This window comes from Meles meles, chromosome 16 (assembly GCF_922984935.1).
Source record: "Meles meles chromosome 16, mMelMel3.1 paternal haplotype, whole genome shotgun sequence".
NCBI classification, from domain to species: Eukaryota; Metazoa; Chordata; class Mammalia; order Carnivora; family Mustelidae; genus Meles; species Meles meles.
Genome location: NC_060081.1, coordinates 26,655,213 through 26,675,109, shown reverse-complemented (window position 1 = coordinate 26,675,109; position 19,897 = coordinate 26,655,213). Strand labels below are relative to the sequence as shown.

General features: G+C 40.5%; 1 protein-coding gene across 8 annotated transcripts in view; it reads right to left on the bottom strand.

Moving 5' to 3' along the window:
* Positions 1 to 19,897, bottom strand: part of C16H2orf92 (chromosome 16 C2orf92 homolog) — a 45,018-nt gene that overhangs the window by 9,112 nt on the left and 16,009 nt on the right. For 7 of the 8 annotated variants that reach the window (XM_045980102.1, XM_045980095.1, XM_045980101.1 and 4 more), the window contains 4 exons: positions 13,092 to 13,211; positions 12,900 to 12,983; positions 3,199 to 3,303; positions 2,209 to 2,292 (listed from right to left, as the gene is read on the bottom strand). In XM_045980102.1, the coding sequence (XP_045836058.1) occupies positions 2,209 to 2,292; positions 3,199 to 3,303; positions 12,900 to 12,983; positions 13,092 to 13,211 (393 nt within the window). The remainder of the gene's footprint in view (positions 1 to 2,208; positions 2,293 to 3,198; positions 3,304 to 12,899; positions 12,984 to 13,091; positions 13,212 to 19,897) is intronic. The other variant, XM_045980103.1, reaches the window with a different exon arrangement.

Sequence of the window (19,897 nt, the reverse complement as noted above, 5' to 3'; positions counted from 1 at the left end):
CTCCAGGCACTGAGTCAAGCTCCTATAAGGGAGAAAATCACACAATGAAAGAGCCAAAAGTAAACTTGAAGAAATAGAAAGACATCCGATTCCAGCACAGAATGACTTACGATCAGCCTTCCCAAAGTGAGTACTGTCTTATAAACTTATTGCAAGGCTAATAAAAATATCGACAGGCTTCTTTTTTTTTTTTAAAGATTTTATTTATTTATTTGTCAGAGAGCAAGAGAGCACAGGCAGACAGAGTGGCAGTCAGAGGCAGAGGGAGAAGCAGGCTCCCCGCTGAGCAAGGAGCCCGATGTGGGACTCGATTCCAGGACGCCAGGATCATGACCCGAGTTGAAGGCAGCCGCCCAACCAACTAAGCCACCCAGGCGTCCCTATCGACAGGCTTCTAATGAAGTTATACAAGTTGATACTAAAATTCATGTGCAAAAACAAACATGCAAAAATTGCAAGGAAAATATGGAACAAACAAAAACTGCAAAGAAGGGGCTAGTTGCATAAGGCACTAACACAAAGTAGTTCAGCCTCTGTAATTAAAATAGGGTGGATGGGGGCGCCTGGGTGGCTCAGTGCGTTAAGCCGCTGCCTTCGGCTCAGGTCATGATCTCAGGGTCCTGGGATCGAGTCCCGCATCGGGCTCTCCGCTCAGCAGAGAGCCTGCTTCCCTCTCTCTCTCTCTCTGCCTGCCTCTCTGTCTACTTGTGATCTCTCTCTGTCAAATAAATACATAAAATCTTTAAAATAGGGCGGATGGATGCCTGGGTGGCTCAGCCTGTTAAATGACTGCCTTCATCTCGGGTCATGAACCCAGGGTCCTAGGATCGAGTCCTGCATCCGGCTCCTTGCTCAGCAGGAGCCTGCTTCTCCCTCTGCCTCTGCTGCTCCCCCTGCTTGTGCTCTCTCTCACTCTGACAAATGAATAAATAAAACTTAAAAAAAAAAACAAAAACAGTGTGGTACTGTTATATACAGCAACCAGTAGGCCAGTGGTTAGGATAGAAAGCCCAGGAAGAAACCTAGGACATATGGAAATTTAGTATAAGATAAAGGAGGTATCTCAGATCATCGGAACACAGATGAACTTTTTAATAAATGGTGTAGCCATTTCAGAGAAAAATGGCATGACTTGGACTGTGTTGATGAAATCATTCGAACCCATGTATGGTTCTCAGTATAAAATCATCCTCTCACAGCTGCTGGTGAAAACCTAGGTGCCAAAGAGATGCTCAACTACATTGAATTTATGATTATCATGAAATTCACAGAAGGAAATCTATAGGACAAATTCAGGAATATTAGAGTTATTCATTTTAAAGAGAATTTGGCAGTAAATTAATCTCTAAAAATCATCTAGGTCAATGATTCCAAATGTTACCTGTAGGTAAGTCACTTGGAAAATAGGCATAATTGTGTGGAACCCCAGACTCCACTTTTAGAAACTCTTGTGGGTTCCAGAAATAAGGATGTATAGTCTCTTCCCATTTCTCATCCTCTACCCCATGGTTGCTGCTTGGTCAGGGTTGAGAACCGTTGACCTAGTTCATATTCTTATTCCCAGGAAAGACCATATATTTGCCAGCTTGGACAGTGACATAATTAGCCTATTTTTCCTTTTTAATCTTTCTATCTGCTTCAGGAAGAAACGCTTCATGGGATGCTAGTTTCTTATCCTGTCTTCAGAGCCAATCTTCTCCGCCCACAACTGGGTCTGTGTGGTGAGCCTTTGCTCATCAGCTAGAGGAGAACACTTTCCCACAGTCCTCATGATGGGGAGGGAGAGAAGAACCCCTCTGGGGTATCACTTCAAGAATGTGTTCTGTACCTCACCAGTCCCTGCCCACAGGGGGAGAAAGGGACTTCACGGGAAGTTTGGGGAGAGGATTCAGGTACCTCTGGCCAACTCCTCTCTCTCTCTCTCTCTCCATCCGCTTCCAGAGAGCAAACATTTTCACCTGCTCTTCAGTGCTGTGAATTTTACAGAATCAAACTCCCTTGCGGTGGGGTTTTGGGGAAACCATAGGTACTCTTCCTAATTCACAAAAGAAGGCCCTACATTATCCCCCCAAGTTTTCTAAAGAAGATAGTCTGAGCTTCATCTATAGGATCCTTAGCTCAGTGTCACATTTGCTTCCAAACTCAGGCACAAGAAGATGAGGTATTACTTATTGGCTCCCAACTCCAAGTACGTCCATTTGCATTTACCATTAGTAGAAATTCTGTCCACGCTGTCAACGAGAAACCTTGGGACAGTAGAATACCCGGCAACATTGGGTCCTTTGATGAAAACTATGGGGGGGGGGGTGAAAGAGAAAAATTTGTATCAGTACACACTTCTGAGCGAGCACTTTGGGTCCATATTTTGTTTTAAGTGTTGAAATGCTGACATACAATTCCACTTGTATTTGGAATGTACATTTGAAAGTTTACATGTCAATGTAGAGCAAGGCATCCGCTAGCTGCTGACTGGAGAGGCTGGTGCCCAGGCAGAGGCTGTGGGAAACAAACCTCGGGAATTGAAATTCACATCTATATGCAAAATTCCAACACAATGCCCATTACTCGGCTGCCCAGGGCACTTCCCGGTACTGCTGGGAGTTTCTGATACATAATTCTATCCTTACAACCTATGATCAAACAACTATCTTAATTCTCAAACTGCTACTTTTAAAAAAATAATAATCTGAAGCTGCTTTTGGGAAGAGTGTATTTTTCTTTTTTGTTATTTCTCCTGGTGCGCCCTAGGGCAAGTGATTTTTTTGGCCTGGGTCTTATCCATTGAATGTGGGGACTAATGACTGCACCAGCTCTCCCCAGGGGCTAAGCAAACTATTAAAGCATGCCAGGGGAGGGAGGGTGTATATAAAGTGTGTGCAGGACAAAGTGATGATATTACTCAGGGCTCCTGTTGCAATTCCAGTTCCTATCTTCTGAACAGCCTCCAGAAAGTGAGAACCTGCTTAACACATGAACTCCAAGGATCCCCCGCAAAATCAGAAGGATAGGCACATCTGAGACCATAGATTTGAAGGTTATGGAGAGGTTTTCAGACAATTCTTTCCTTCATTTCTTGATTTGTCTTTGCCACACAGGGAGCTGTTTTAACAAATGCTAAAATGATAGCACTGTATATATCACATAATACAGAGACCTATAGGAATACATGCACCGATAGTTTAAAAGACATATACTTGCTTTCTGAATTCATGTCTCTCTTTGTAATTGATTTGCCTGCTGTTCTGGCTTCATCAAATGGTGTCCCATATGGAGCCTTGTAAAACACTTGCTGTAGAATTTCATCTCAAGTGAAGTAAAAAAAGACGTGTTAATACCAGCCTTGGGGAATTGACATTTTTCTAAGTACCTAAAGGAGTCTATTTACAAATTAAGGATCTATTTACAAATACAGTAAATAGATCATATTAAGCTCAGGGAACATATGAAATTACACTCTGAAATACCTTGTCTTGGGAAGGGAAATCCTAACTCCTACAATCATTTCTGAAAAAGTGTGATTGAGCTAGATGTCTTGAGCAGTAAATATTTCCCATGAAAAGATATGCAGGTAGAAACTTTGCCCTAAACCTCATGACATTTAGGGGCGCCTGGGTGGCTCAGTGGATTAAGCCGCTGCCTTCGGCTCGGGTCATGATCTCGGGGTCATGGGATCAAGCCCCGCATTGAGCTCTCTGCTCCGTGGGGAGCCCCTGCTTCCTCCTCTCTCTCTCTGCCTGCCTCTCTGCCTACTTGTGATCTTCTCTCTGTCACATAAATAAATAAAATCTTTAAAAAAAAAAAAAAAAAACCTCATGACATTTAGTGTCATTATCCTCCTTCTTGCTCCTGTTATCATTCTGACCCACCTCTGAGACTTCCCCAAGATGGCCCATGTATTTTTATAGGATGAAGTCCTCCAGGGCAAACATAAAGCAGAACAGATTTTTAAAAGTCAGAAAGCTCTTTATAAACTGTTCCTAATTTCTCATGGTTATACATTTTAAAAAAAAATTTTTTTTAAGATTTAATTTATTTATTTGACAGACAGAGATCACAGGTAGAGAGGCAGGCAGAGAGAGAGGAGGAAGCAGGCTCCCCGCTGAGCAGAGAGTCCAATGCAGGGCTTGATCCCAGGACCCCGAGACCATGACCTGAGCCAAAGGCAGAGGCTTCAACCCACTGAGCCACCCAGGCACCCTATATAAATGTATTACATTTTTAAATGTACTCATCTTCTTTCCTTTTTAAAGTTTTCAGCCTTCTACTTTTCCCTGGGGACAGCAGTTTCTTGTTCTTTCTAGTTCTATTTTGCACAGCCACGGAAAATAACCCTCACAAATTCCATCCATTCTGTATATATTCAAGGCTGTTTGTACATGGGTGGGTGTTCCCCTCACCTGAAAGAATATGCTTAAGGACCCAAAAAATTAACTTTCAAATTTACTTATTCAAAATAATGAGTTTTTGTCACCAGCCCCATTTTTTTTCATACTATGATCCCATTTTATCAAAAAAAAATTTTTTTTAAACACAATGCAACCTAATTTCTACAGGTACATACACAGGTCTGTAAATGTAGAATAAAACTACTGGAATGGGGTACCTGAATGGCTCAATCAGTTTAAGCGTCTGCCTTCGGCTCGGGTCACAATCTCAGGGTCCTGGGACTGAGCCTGCCTTCTCCCTCCCTCAGCAGACTGAGTCTGCTTCTCCCTCCCCCACCAACTTGTGCACTCTCTCTCTCCCTCAAATAAACAAACAAAATCTTAAATTAAAAAAAAAAAAAACCTGTAACAGTTGTCTTTATGGAGGTAGGGAACAAAGAAAGATCAAATAGAACTTCAGCATTAAATAAATGTAAGGTTTTAGTTTCATGTATAAGGAGACTATCACTTGCGTAAATACGAAGCTTTTTTAATTCACCAGAACCGACACTTTCCAACCAAGGTGAGAAAAGGGCACTATTGAGAATGATCCCAATTTTGTAAAAGCAGTAGAACCAACAAAAAATCTCTGCACGAGCACATATGTTTTTACTGGCAGAGAGACAGATGGAGAGAGAGGAAGAATACACACCTGGCCGATGGAAAGCGTGTAGGGAGGAGACTATTAACTTTTTCTTTACCCATTTCGTACTGATACCTTTGTACCTTTTTAAAAAGGAAGATAATTTTTTAAATGAGATGTTATTAACCTCAAATAGCACCCATTTTTGATAGTATAGAGACGGTGACCATCTCTACTCACCTTGTCACCCATCTGGCAGAGGTACTCAGCCTTTGCCATGCTGTCGCCAGCCCCTTCCTTGATAGATGTGTTGACCTGTAAATTCCTCAATTGTTGCTCAGAGAGAACCTGGAAAATTTATTGGTGGCCCCCCAACGCCAAGGCCAACACTAACATGGTGCTGGGCAGGTCAGTAGGCCTTTAGGGGATGATGGGATCTTCCCAAACCCCAAACCAGACACCCACCTTCACACTTACTCACTCCCCTTCCACACATATGGGGTGGGATTCAGAGACTTGGGGCTTCTGAAAGAAGGACAAAAGTCTCTGATTCCTGGGTGAGAATTCCCAGAAGCACAGTAAGGCGGCTGCAAGAGCTGTCTGCATCCCTTCACTCATTCAGTCATGGTAACTACCCACCCTGCAACCAGCCAGACACTCAGTGCAGGTCCCCTGGAGCCTCTTTAATAGCACACGTGGAGGCAGGACAAACCCAGAATTCCCAACATGGGGCAGTTCCTGGGAAAAAAGGCCCATGCCCCATGTAGAGAGATGGCCCCCTTCCAAGCAGGATTGGCAGGCATAGTTCTGCAATCAGAACATCCAACAGGTCCTAACCCAGAGGGAAGCATCAGTGCTCACACTCCTGAGAGCTCTTTCTCAGACCAGATGTAACTCTCAGCGTCTACCCCTGACCCACACACACCACCAGGCAGGAGAGCTTTCTCTGGATTCTGGATGGCTTCCTTCTGCATCTGTGGTTTCAAACATTTTCCCTCATCTCAGCTCTCTGCAAAGACCTCCCTAGACCTTATTTTGTTGTTGCTGTTTTTAAATTTTAAAAAAAAATTATATATATAATTTATGGTGTTTATATATATATATTTATATTTATATAATCTATGGTGATTATATATAATTTCCATTTTAAGCATTTTTAAGTGTACAATTCAGGAGCATTAAGGATATTCACACTGTTGTGCAAACCTCACCACTATTTATTTCCAGAAATCTTCCATCTTCTCAAACAGAAACTCTGTACCATTAAGCAGTAATTCTCCATTCCTCCCACCCCCTAGCCCCTGGTAACCTCTATTCTACTTTCTATCTCCATTAATTTGCCTATTTTAGATACCTTGCATAGGTGGAAGCATACAATATTTGTGCTTTTGTGTCTCCTTATTTCATTTGGTATAATGTCTTCAAGGTTCACCCATGAATTAGCATGTAACAGAATTTCATTCATTTTTATAATCAAATAATATTCCATTGTATGTCTATACCACATATTGCATATTCATTCACCTGTGATGGACACTTGAATTATCTCCACACTCTTGTCTATTGTGAATAATCCTGCTATGAACATGGGTATACAATTATCCGTCTGAACTTGTTTTCAATTCTAGTAGGTATATACCTAGAATATATTCTAGATCATATGGTATATTCTGGATCCTATGGTAACTTTATGTTAAACGTTTGGAAGAACCACCAAACTGCTTTCCACATACTCCATTCTCACCACCAATGCACCATATTACTTTCTCACTTATTTCCAACATCCTCACCAACACTGATTTCCCTGAAAAAACAAAACAAAAAAAAACCACTCTAATATGTGCAAAGTATTATCTTATTGTGGTTTTGATTTGCAGTTCCCTAACGACTAGTAATATTGAGTAACTTTTCATGTTCTTATTGTCCATTTGTGTATCTTCCTTGGAAAATGTCTATTCAAGTCCTTCACTCATTTTTAAATTGGGTCATTTGGTTGGTTGGTTTTGTTGTTGTTTTTGAGTTGTTGCAGTTCTCTATTTATTCCAGATCTTAATCCCTTATCAGATACATGATTTGCAGGATCTACTTCCATTCTATGGGTTGTCTTTTCACTATCTTGATAGTATTTCTTGATGCACAGTTTTTAATCTTGGTGAAGTTCAATTTATCTATTTTTTCTTTTGTTGCCTATGCTTTTGGTGCCAAAATTAATGCACCCTTGCCTAATCCAAGCTCACGAAGATTTTCTCCTATGTTTTCTTCTAGAACTTAAAGCTTAGCTCAAAAATGTAGGTCTTTCGCTGAGTTGTTTTAATTTTTGTGTATTACTATTTACTATAAAGTAAAGATTCAACTTCATTTTTTTTTGCATGTGAATACTCAGTTTTCCCAGGACAGTTTGTTGAAGAGACTGTTCTTTCCCCTTGAATGGTCTTGACACCCTTGCTTAAAATCAAATGACCATGGATGTATGCATTTATTTCTGGACTCTCTGTTCCATTCCATTCATCTATAAATCTAGATATCCTTATACCAGTGCCATACTCTTTTAATCACTGTAGTTTTGTAGTAAGTTTTGAAAGAGGGATACTTCCACATTTTTTGTTCTTTTATTTTTTAAAGATATATTCATTTATTTATCTTAGAGAGAAAGAGAGAGAATCTCCAGCAGACTCCCCACTGAGCACAGAGCCTGATGCTGGGCTCAATCCCACAACCCATGAAATCATGACCTGAGCTGAAACCAAGAGTGGGAGGCTTAATGGACTAAGCTCCCAGGAACCTTCCAAATTTATTCTTCTGTTTCAAGATATTTTGACTACTTTGGGTCTACTGAGATTCTATAGGAATTTCGGAATGAGTTCTATTTTTGCAAAAAATGCAATTAGAATTTTGATAGGGTATGCACTGAATCTGTAGATCACTCTGGGGACTACTGTCTTCTTTACAACAGTAAGTCTTTCAATCCGTGAACATAGGATATCATTCCATTTATTTAGGCCTTCTTTCATTTCTTTCAGCAATGTTTTGTCCTTTCCTGCATACAGGATGTTTGCCTCCTTTGCTAAATATATTCCTAAGTATTTTAATCTTTTTGATTTGTAAATAGAATTGTTTTCTCGATCTCTTTTCCTTTTTTTTTTTTTTTTTTGGATGGACTATTCATATCAGAATATAGAAATACAAATTATTTTTCTGTGTTGTTTTTATATCCTGCAAACTTTCAGATGGAGCTAGAGAGTATTATACCAAGCAAAATAAGTCATTCAGAGAAAGACAAATATCATATGATTTCACACATATGTGGAATTTAAGTAACAAAACAAAGGAGAGAAGGGAAAAAAGAGAGAGAATCAAACCAAGGAAGAGATATTGGTGCCTGGGTGGCTCAGTCAGTAAGCATCTGTCTTTGGCTCAGGTCATGATCCTAGGATCCTGGGACTGAGTCCCATATTGGGCTCCCTGCTCAGGGGAGAATCTGCTTCTCCCTCTGCCCTCCCCCTTGCTTGTGCTCATGCTCTTTCTCTCTCTCAAAAATAAATAAAATCTTTTATTAAAAAAAGAAAAAAATTTTTAAAGACACAGACTTAACTATAGAGAACAAACTAATGGTTATCTGAATTAATTTTTTAGCTCTAACAATTTTTGTGAACTTTTTATGGATCTATTTTAGATCCTTTCACCTCTTTTTTCTTTTTTTTTCTTTTTTTTTCCTAATTTCTCTGCTAGGACTTACAGTCTATGTTGAAAGAATTGGCAAAAATGTATTATGCCTGCTATTAGGAGAAAAACTTCCATTCTTTCATCATAGAGCATGATGTCAGCTATATATTTTTCATATATGGTCTTTATCACATTGAGGAAGTCCCCTTATGTTCCTAGTTTATTGAGTGTTTTTATCACAAAAGGATGTTAAATTTTTAAATGTTTTATTTTTAATTATATTAAAAAACATATAACACAAAATTATCATCCTAATAATTTTTTTAGAGGTTTTATTATTTTTATGTAATTGCTATACCCAATGTGGCGTTTGAACCCACAATCCTGAGATCAAGAGTTGCATGCTCCACTGATTGAGCCAGCCAGGAGCTCCTACCATCCTGATCATTTTTAAGTATATAGTTCAGTAGTAGTATTTATTCTCCTTGTTGTATAGCAGACATCCAGAACTTTTTCATCATGCAAAACTGCAACTCCATACTCATTAAACAACTCCCTGTTTCCACCTCTCCTACACCAGCCCCTGGCAACTACCATTCTACTTTCTTTCTACGAATTTGACTTAAGATATCTCTTATTAGGGGTGTCTGGGGGGCTCAGTGGGTTAAAGCCTCTGCCTTTGGCTCAGGTCATGATCTCAGTGTCCTGGGATCAAGCTCTGCATCAGGCTCTCTGCTCGGCAGGGAGCCTGCTTCCCCTCTCTGTCTCATCCTGCCTCTCTGACTACTTGTGATCTCTGTCTGTCAAATAAATAATTTTTTTTAAAAAGGTATCTCTTATTAATAGAACCATACAGTATTTGTTTTCCCATGACTGGCTTATTTCATTTGGCATAATGTCCTCAAGGTACATTCATGTTGTAGCATGTGACAGAATTTCCTTCCTTTTTAAAGCTGAATAATATTCCATTGTGTGTATATGACACATTTTGTTAGTCTATTCATCCATGGACACTTGGGTTCCTTCTACCTTTTGACTATCGTGAAGAATGCTGCTGTAAGTATGGCAAATATCTCTTTGAGACTTCCAATTCATTTGGATATATAACCAAATATGGGATTGCTGAGTCATATAATAATTCTATTTTATTTAATTTTTTAAAGATTTTATTTATTTATCTATTTGTCAGAGAGAGAGGGACAACAAGCGAGTACAAGCAAGGAGAACAGCAGGCAGAGGCAGAAGCAGGCACCCTGCTGAGCAAGGAGCCCAATGTGGGACTCAATCCCAGGACCCTGGGACCATGATCTGAGGCAAAAGCAGATGCTTAACCAACTGAGCCACCCAGCCCTCCCAGTAATCCTATTTTTAATTTCTTGAAGAACAGCCATACTCCATAGCAGATATACCATTTTACATTCCCAGCAAGAAAATTGGATTTTTTAGCCAATATGCTAATCTCTGCCTTTTAATAAGAGTTTAATCCATTTACACATAATGTGATTACTGATTAAAAAAGAATTTATGTCTGCTATTTATTTGTTTTCCGTGTCCTATAAATTCTTTGTTCCTCGGTTCCTTTATTACTGCTTTCCTTTGGGAGTCTGTTGATTTTTTTTAAGATTTTATTTATTTATTTATTTATTTGACACAGAGAGAGAGCGCGCGCACAAGAAGGAAAGAGAGAGAGAGAGAGAGAGAACAAGCAGGGGGAGCTGCAGAGGGGAAGGGAGAGGCCAAATCCCTGCTGAGCAGGGAGCCGGATATAGGACTTGATCCCAAGACCCTGGGATCATGTCCCGAGCTGAAGGCAGACGTTTAATAGACTGAGCCAGCTAGGCACCCCAATTTTATAATGTTATATTTCAATTGCCTTCTTTGTTCCTTTTCTGCATATGTTTTAGTTCTTTTCTTCATGGTTACTTTGGGAATTACAACTAACATTTTAAACTTATAACAACCTAGTCTGAATAGTACCAATGTAGTACATGAACACTCTGCTCATATATATCTCTACCTTCCCCTATATTGTCACAAATTAATCTTTACACATTGTATGTCCATGAACATAAATTTACAATCATTGTTTTATTCATTGCCTTTGAAATCACATTGTCAAAAGGAATGAGGCAACAATCCAAAATTACAATAATATTCACTTTTACATTTACCTATGTAGTCACCTTTCCCAGTGCTCATTTTATTCTCAAACTTTTGACTGCCTAGTGTCCTTTCATTCAGCCTGAAGTACTCTCTAGCATTTCTTAGGGTGCAGATCTCTAAGCTTTTGTTTATCTGGAAATGTCTTAATTTATCTTTTATGCTCAAAGAATAGTTTTGTCAAATATAAAACTATGGGCTGACTGTACTTTTTTTTCGGGACTTCAAGTGTGTGATATCATTACTTCTGGCCTCCATGATTTTTGAGGAGGAATCAGCCATTAATCTGATTGAGAATCTCTTGTAAACACTGAGTAGTTTTTCCTTTGCTGCTTTCAAGACTCTGTCTTTGTCTTTGGGTTTCAGCAATTTGACTATAATGTGTTTCAGTGTGAATCTCTTGCATTTATGCCTGGAGTTTCTAGAACTTCTTGGATATGTAAAACAATCTAATTTGAGAAGGTTTTGGCTTTTATTTCCTCATGTATTTTCTCTGCCTCTTTCTCTCTCTTCTCCCACTGGGATTTCTGTAATGTATATGTTGGTACACATGATGCTATCTCACAGGTCCCTCATTCATTTTTATTTTTTTTCTTTCTGCTCCTCAGACTGGACAATTTCAATTGTCCAATTTCAAAATGATTCTTACTTCTGCCTGCTGAAATGTGCTGTCAAATCCCGCCAGTGAGTTTTTCATTTTAGTCCCTGTACTTTCCAACTCTAGAATCTCTCTTTGGTTCCTTTTTATAATTTGTTTCTTTATTGATATTCTCATTTTGTTCATTGTTTTCCTGATTTCCCTAATTCATCAAAGACAGTAAACACACTGAAGATGGGTTCCTATTGCCCATTCTGGCAACAGCAAACTGCACTGAGAATGCAGGCTGCTGACTACTTGGCCACCTGCTGTGGGCCTGGGGGAAGGAGAATGGTAGGATGTACATGAATCACTAAAATTCACTAACATTTACCAGTCTCTTCATTAACCATTCCTCTGGACCATGGAAATTCTCCACTAGAATCCAATCTTCCAAAATAGTTGCTTAAGATACTTTTTGGCAGTTCAGTTGTAACATATTCTTAGAGCTTCCTACCATCTTCTTTCCAGGCCTTAGTTTTCTCAAATGTTACATGTGAGACTTGCAACATTTCAATGAGTCCCAGCCTGGAATCACCTGGAGAGTTTTAAAAACTACTGGTGCAAATATCTCATCCAATGCCAGGGAATCTGATCAGGTGTCTTTTTTTTTTTTTTTAAAGATTTTTATTTTATTTATTTGACAGAGAGAAATCACAAGAGAGGCAGGCAGAGAGAGAGGAAGGGAAGCAGGCTCTCCGCTGAGCAGAGAGCCCGATGCGGGACTCGATCCCAGGACCCTGAGATCATGACCTGAGCTGAAGGCAGCGGCTTAACCCACTGAGCCACCCAGGCGCCCTGATCAGGTGTCTTTTTAACAATCTCTCCAGGGGATCCTCGTGCTCAGCTAGGGCTGACGACCTGGGGAGAAGGTTTATCTCAGCCTCAGGCCTCACCATCCACTGCTACAGGAATCTCCTGGGCCCTTCATTAGGCAGATGTGATGCTGCTGGTCTAAGGCGGAATCCGGCTCAGCACCTGAAATAATTCCCACGTGGTAGCCCTGCTCTGCTGCACGGAGCCCTCTCTGAGGACCAGAATCCTTGCCAAGTGTTTATCTTCCATACTTTCCTAATTTCCTGGGACTCTGACACTTTAAAGAACTTGCTGCAGCCTCAATACCAGCACTTTCCCTCCCATCAAAACATAGGGTTATGGGCGCCTGGGTGGCTCAGTGGGGTAAGCCTCTGCCTTCAGCTCAGGTCATGATCTCAGAATCCTGGGATCGAGCCCCTCATCGGGCTCTCTGCTCAGCAGGGAGCCTGCTTCCCCCTCTCTCTCTGCCTGCCTCTCTGCCTACTTGTGATCTCTCTCTGTGTCAAATAAATAAATAAAATCTTAAAAAAAAAATAAGTTAGCTGAGAGATGACCCTGGAGAAGGGTGAGACTCTTCAAATACAGTCTGATGGCTTCACATGAGGAGATCACTTACCAAATAGTTTAGAAAAATGTTCTTCTTGTTTATTTGAACTTGATACAAATTCAGTATTTTTCAAGCTCTTTTTTTGAGGATAACCTATGGGGAAATAAACCTTAGCTGTGATTAAATCATTCGTTGGACTGACATGAAATCTTTTTAAATCTCTACTTTTTTACATGGTGTTTCCAGAGAAGCACACTTTACCTGCTCTAGGAGGAAGAGCACCGGACTTGGGTTCTAGTCCACCCTCTGGGTACCTTATGATCTCGGGCAGTGAAGTTCTGAAGGACTTGGTTTTCCCATCTGAGACTGGTGGGAAGAGGCCTGTGAGGAGGGGCTGAGATGAAATTTGCTGATGTCATCTGTGGACAGAAACGTGCCCTCCCCTTATCACACACCTGTGTTAGGAACTACGATGACCAGCAAGAAGGGACACTGGATCCAAGCATGGTTGTGCTCGGTGCTCAGTTTTGGAGGGGAGCAAACACAGATGGACACACTCAATAAGCACTTTCCCCTCCATAGGAAACGATGCCAACAAGCCATGACTTTGACCATCTTGGAAATGGGATGCCTTCTTGTTTGGGAGGACAGGGAACAACCATGCTGTGTACACTGCACTGATCCACACAAGGGTCTATGTTTGGAGGGGATTCAGAGGACCTCAGGCCACGCCTATCTGACCTGTTTGATTAGTACAAGGAATTCCTGATGTTGTCACTGCGGAATAAACAAAGGAAGGTATAAACGGAAGAGCACTGGGTCAACAGTCTCCCCTAGGACGCCATGGACTGATTTCAAGACTGCCAACACTCACAAGGCCACATCAAGGATATGGATTAACTGTGCTAAAAAACTGTAGCAACTCATACTTTGAACTATATTTTCAGGATATTCTTTACGGACATTGTGATACCTATGTGTCTGAATATGTGTTCTTGATTCTAGGTGAAGGCCAGGCCTTTTCTCTGGCCCTAGGGGAGTGGGCACAACCAGCAGGGAGGAGAAACTTACGTCCTAATGAAGAAGTTTCAGGGTCAGCAGCAGTCACCTGTCTTAAGTGACAGAGCGTTCATGAAGTGTCTACAGAACCTCAGCTTTTAACACAAAACCAGGGACACCAGTTTTCACATGGTTTCAATATGGTAGATCACAGATCACAAAATCAATATGGTAGATCACAGATGATCTACACAGCCACTGAGTAATCTGTGCACATTAACTTGTACACCTTACAGCTTTCAACTCTACAAAAAAAATTGATAGGGAAGCCTGCATGGTGGATGCCAAAGATTTAAAGTATGATGACTTGGATCCAACTAGTGACAAATACAGTTTTCTAGAGATGAAACGTTGGTGAATCATGAGGAATAGATATACTCAGTCATTCAAGCACTTTGTCAAAAATGTGCTCGTCCTATTGTTTCAGCCAAGGGAACACAAAAACATCGTGCAGGGTACACCATCATTATTACACAGTAAAATATTCACTTTAATCTGTAGTTTATAAAATGCAATGGGAGAACCATTGGCTATAAAAATGGTTTACTAATAGGTTTATAATTTCAACATAGTATACATGCCTGGATTATCCTGATAAACAATTCCTCAATCTAAACATTTTCCTAATGCACACAGTGTCTACCTTAAAGGGGTTCACTGTCACTTGTGGGATTTATGCTAATGTACATATTTTCCGCATATGAGACCAGCTTCTTCCCCTCGGCTTTGGCATTTGAGCATCAGTCCAAAGGCAGAGATAGGCTCTGTCTCTCAGTGCAAATATTTTCCAGAGGCTAGAGTGTAGGGTGGGGAGATCATGGGGAGGAATGTGGGAAGGCTTTACTATCCCAAGCCAGTGACCAGGATGCTCATGCACATTGAACTATAAAGTACTGTTGACTAGAAAGTCCTTACACTACTCAGAGCAAGTGTTACCAAGGACAGTGAACACCACTTGCAAATCCAGTTCGTACCCTCTGAACAGCCTCCAGGGTGAGAGAACCTGCCTGACATGTGAACTCTGAACTTCGAGATTACCCTGCAATACCGTGCTATTTATACTTTAGGCCACAGACTTCCATAGTCAGTAGAAGGTTATAAAGAGTATATCAGGTAATTTTTTCTTCCACATCTCAGTTTGGTTTTGCCCCTGCATACTTGGGTTAAGAATGCTAAAATGACAGGGTAGTACAAACGATACAATACATAGACCTTTATAAACATGCACTTATAATTTTGAAGACGTATACTTGCTTTCTTTCACTTCTCTCTTTGTAATTGACTTTCCTGCTGTTCTTGTTTCATCAAATGGAACTTTGGAAAACACTTGTAGTAGAATTTCATCTCAAGTGAAGCGAGAAAGGCATGTTAATATCAGCAGTCCACAATTGATATATCTACTCTATAAGTACCAGAACTAGTCTATGAATTCAGTGAATAAATGATACAAATGCAATGGATATATAACGTTATACTCTAAAATGCCTTGTCTGGGGAAGGAGATTTTGGCCTATCTAAATCATTTCTGAAAAATTGAGATTGGGGGCACCTGGGTGGTTCAGTCAGTCAAGCACCCAAATCTTAATTCTGGCTCATGTCATGATCTCAACGTTGTGACATCTGCCTGCCATCAGGCTCTGAGCTGGGTGGAGCCTGCTTTAGATTCTATCTCTCCCTCTCCCTCTGCCCCTACACCCTGCACTCATGTTCTCGCTATAAATAAATAAATAATATCCCAATGGCATTTCTCACAGAAATTTAAAAAAAAAAACTAAAATTCATTTGGAACCACAGAAGATCCAGAATAGCTAAAGGAATCCTGAGAAAGGAACAAAGTTGGAGGCACCACACTTCCCGATTTCAAACTATACTACAAAACAATAGCAATCACAGCATAAAACCTGTATGGCACAAAAACAGACACATAGACTAATGGAACAAAACTGAGAGCCCAAGAATAAACCTTGCATATAGAGTCAACTCATATTTGACACGGGAGCCAAGAATACTCAATGCGGAAAAGAGAGTCTCTTTGATAAATGGTGTTGAGAAATCTGAATAACCACAGGCAGAAGAATGAAAGTGGACCACTGTAGTACACCACTCACAAAAAATGACTCAGAATGGATTAATGACTTAATAACGGAAGCCACAAAACTCCTAGAAGAAATTGTAAGAGAAAAGTTCCTTGACATTGGTCTTTTTTTAAAAATTTTTTAATTCAGGGGCGCCTGGGTGGCTCAGTGGTTAAAGCCGCTGCCTTCGGCTCAGGTCATGATCTCAGGGTCCTGGGATCGAGTCCCGCATCAGGCTCTCTGCTCAGCAGCAAGCCTGCTTCCCTCTCTCTCTGCCTGCCTCTCTGCCTACTTGTGATCTCTCTCTGTCAAATAAGTAAATAAAAAATCTTTAAAAAAAAAATATTAAAAAAATTTTTTAATTCAAATTCAATTAAGGGAAGCCTGGGTGGCTCAGCTGGTGAGTATCTGACTCTTGATTCCAACCCAGAGCATGATCTCAGGGTGGTGAGATCAAGCCCCAAGCTCCGCACTCAGTGGGGGGTCTGCTTGAGATTCTCTCTCTTCTCCTTCTGCCCCTCCCCCCACTCATGTGCCCACTCTCTCTCAAATAAGTAAATAAATAAAATCTTTAAAAATAAATGCATAAATTCAATTTAATTAACATACACTGTATCATTAGTTTCAGAGGTGGAATTTAGTGATTCATCAGTTGCATACAACACCTAGTGCTTGTTACTTAAATGCCCTCTTTAATGCCCAACACCCAATTACCTCATCCCCCTCCGGACCTCCCCTCCAGCAACATTCAGTTTGTTTCCTATAGTTCTTGGCAACAATTTTTTGGACATGATATCAAAAGCACAGGAAACAAAAGCAAGAATAAACAAGTGGGACTACATTAGACTACAAAGCTTTTTTTTGTAGTGAAAGAAACAATGAACAAAATGAAAAGTAACCCACAGAATGGAAGAAAATATTTCCAAATCATATATCTGATAAGGGGTTAATATCCAAAATACATAAAGAACTCATACAACTCAATAGCAAAAAAACAAACAATCTGGCTTTTAAATGGGCAGAGGAATTAGATATTATTCTACAGAAGACATGAAAATGGCTGGGTGGGGTGCCTGGGTGGCTCAGTGGGTTAACCCCCTGCCTTCAGCTCAGGTCATGATCTCAGGGTCCTGGGATCGAGCCCCGCATCAGACTCTTTGCTCAGCAGGGAGCCTGCTTCCCCCTCTCTCTCTGCCTGCCTCTCTGCCTACCTGTGACCTCTTTCTGTCATATAAATAAATAAAATATATTTTTTAAATGGCCAACAGATACCTGAAATGGTGTCAACATCACTTATCATCAGGGAAAAGCAAATCAAAACCACATTCTTATACCTGTGAGAATGGCTGTCTTCAAAAAGACAAGAAATAAGTGTTCATGAGGATGTGAAGGAAAGGGGACCGTTATGCACTGTTGGTGGAAATGTAAATTTTATGGGCCACAAGGGAACAATTAAAATTAAAAATAAATTATATATACAATTATTTATTTTATATATATAACAAATTAATTAAAATATAAAATAGAACTACCATATGACCCAGCAGTCCCACCTGTGGGTATATATCCAAAGGAACGACACACAGGATCTTGAGGAAATTATCTCCATTCCTATGTTCACTGCAGCATTATTCACAATAACCAAGATGTAAAAGCAATCTAAGTGTCCATAATGAATGAATGGAAAGAAAAGGTGATGATATATAATACATAATTTTATTTAATACATTACATAATACTGTTCAGCCATGAGAAAGAAGGAAACCCTATCTTTTGCAACAACATAAACAGACCTTGAGGGCATTATGTGGAATGAAATAAGTCAGACAGAGAAACACAAATACTGTATGATCTCACTTCTATATAAAATCTAAAAAAACTAAACTCATAGAAACAGAAAATAGAATAGTGATTGCCAGGGGTCAGGGTTGGGGGAAATGGGGAGATACTGATCACGTTACAAAGTTCCTGTTACAAGATGAGTAAATTCTGGTTATACAATGTACAACATTGTGATTATAGTTCATGATACTGTATTACATACTTGGAAGTTGCTAAGATAGTAGATGTTAAATGTTCTCAGCATAAAGAAGAAATAATTACAGGGTGTGATGGAGGAAATTAGGTTAACACTGTGGTGTTCTTCATTTTGCATTATACAACGTGTATCAAATCATCATCATCATGTTTACACCTTAAACTTACACACAGTGTTTTATGTCAATTGTGTCTCAACAAATGTGGGGAGGGGTACATACGGTGGTATCACTGTGAATCATATCGTACTGTTTGAGGGTAAAATGTTGGTCCAACTTCAATTAACAGGACCAAAATAAACATTTGGAACCCATATTGTACAAAGAAACTCTGTATAACAGTTGACATACATTGTCGGTGCTGAATGGTTAAATATTTTAAAGAAGACAAGAACAAAGCAGATGGAAACACACTGCCTGGTCTGCAACCCTGAGCCATCCAGACATGCGGGAGAGGCAGAAGTACACACAGACACAAGCAAACCCAGTGACACAGTTGCACAGAGCAATTAGACAAGGGACAGAGCAGACAGGAGAGGAAAACCAACTCAGCCCAAGAAAGCTAGAAGGCAGGCACTAAGCTAAGCAGACTGAGAAGAGGGAGTGGGTCCTGCCGGGTAAGGCTGAGTTCTGAATCCAGTTGACCATGATGTTTACACCTCAAAAATCACTCCTGTGTGTAGATGTCAGGTGTCAGTCGACTCCCTTCACCTACACAGTGGTGCTCACCGTGATCTCAGCAGCCCTGATGGGTCAGTATGTGACATGCAGGAAACTTGGGACTAGGGACACTGACTCAATGAGCTGCAAGCATCATGAAAAGTCTTTGAGGTAGTCTTGGGAGGACTGCAGCAGACTGGTGATAGTCCCCCACAAGATCCCAGGAGTGTGGGAGGGGCTGACCCAGAGAATTCCATGTCACATCAGGACTGCCATGACATGACAAAGCCAAAGGGCAATGCTATCCTCAGAGGGTTTCAAAATTCACTTACAAATGCTGTATACGGGGGCACCTGGGTGGCTCAGTGGGTTAAGCTTCTGCCTTCAGCTCAGGTCATCATCGCAGGGTCCTGGGATTGAGCCCGCATCGTGTTCTCTGCTCAGCAGGGAACTTGCTTCCCCCTCTCTACCTACTTGTGATCTCTCTCTATCAAATACATAAATAAAATCTTTGGGGAAAAAATGCTGTATATGAATACTGTACCTACAAAAATTAGGTGGAGCTAGTGGCAGGGGAAGAAAAGACTCAGCACTTACAGATAACAGATTCTATAAGTTCAGAAAACCCTTTCTTTATAAGACTTTTAGTACTTTTTCATAGTCCTATTTTTTGAAATATATTAATTTCTCCTTTTATTTGTATTTTTAGAAGATTTTTTAATTTATTTTTATTTTATTTATTTTTGTTTATTTAGAGAGAGAGAGCATGAGTGGAGGGGGGAAAGGGAGAGAGAGAATCTCAAGCAGACTCCCCACTGAACATGAAGCCTGAGGTGGGGCTTGATCTCACAACCCTGAGATCATGATCTGAGCCAAAACCAAGAATTGGACACTTAACTGATTGAGCCACCTAAGCACCCCTCCTTCTTTTTTTTTTTTTTTTAAGATTTTATTTATTTATTTGACAGCTAGAGATCACAAGTAGGCAGACAGGCAGGCAGAGAGAGAGAGGAGGAAGCAGGCTCCCCGCCAAGCAGAGAGCCCGATGTGGGGCTCGATCCCAGGACCTGGGATCATGACCCGAGCCGAAGGCAGAGGCTTGAACCCACTGAGCCACCCAGGCGCCCCACCCCTCCTTCTTTTTTAAAGGCAGTGTCTATTTCTCCCTGGGGGACAACGGTTTCATTTTTCCCCTTCTAGGTTTACTTTGCTAAGCCACAGAAAATAATCAAAATTC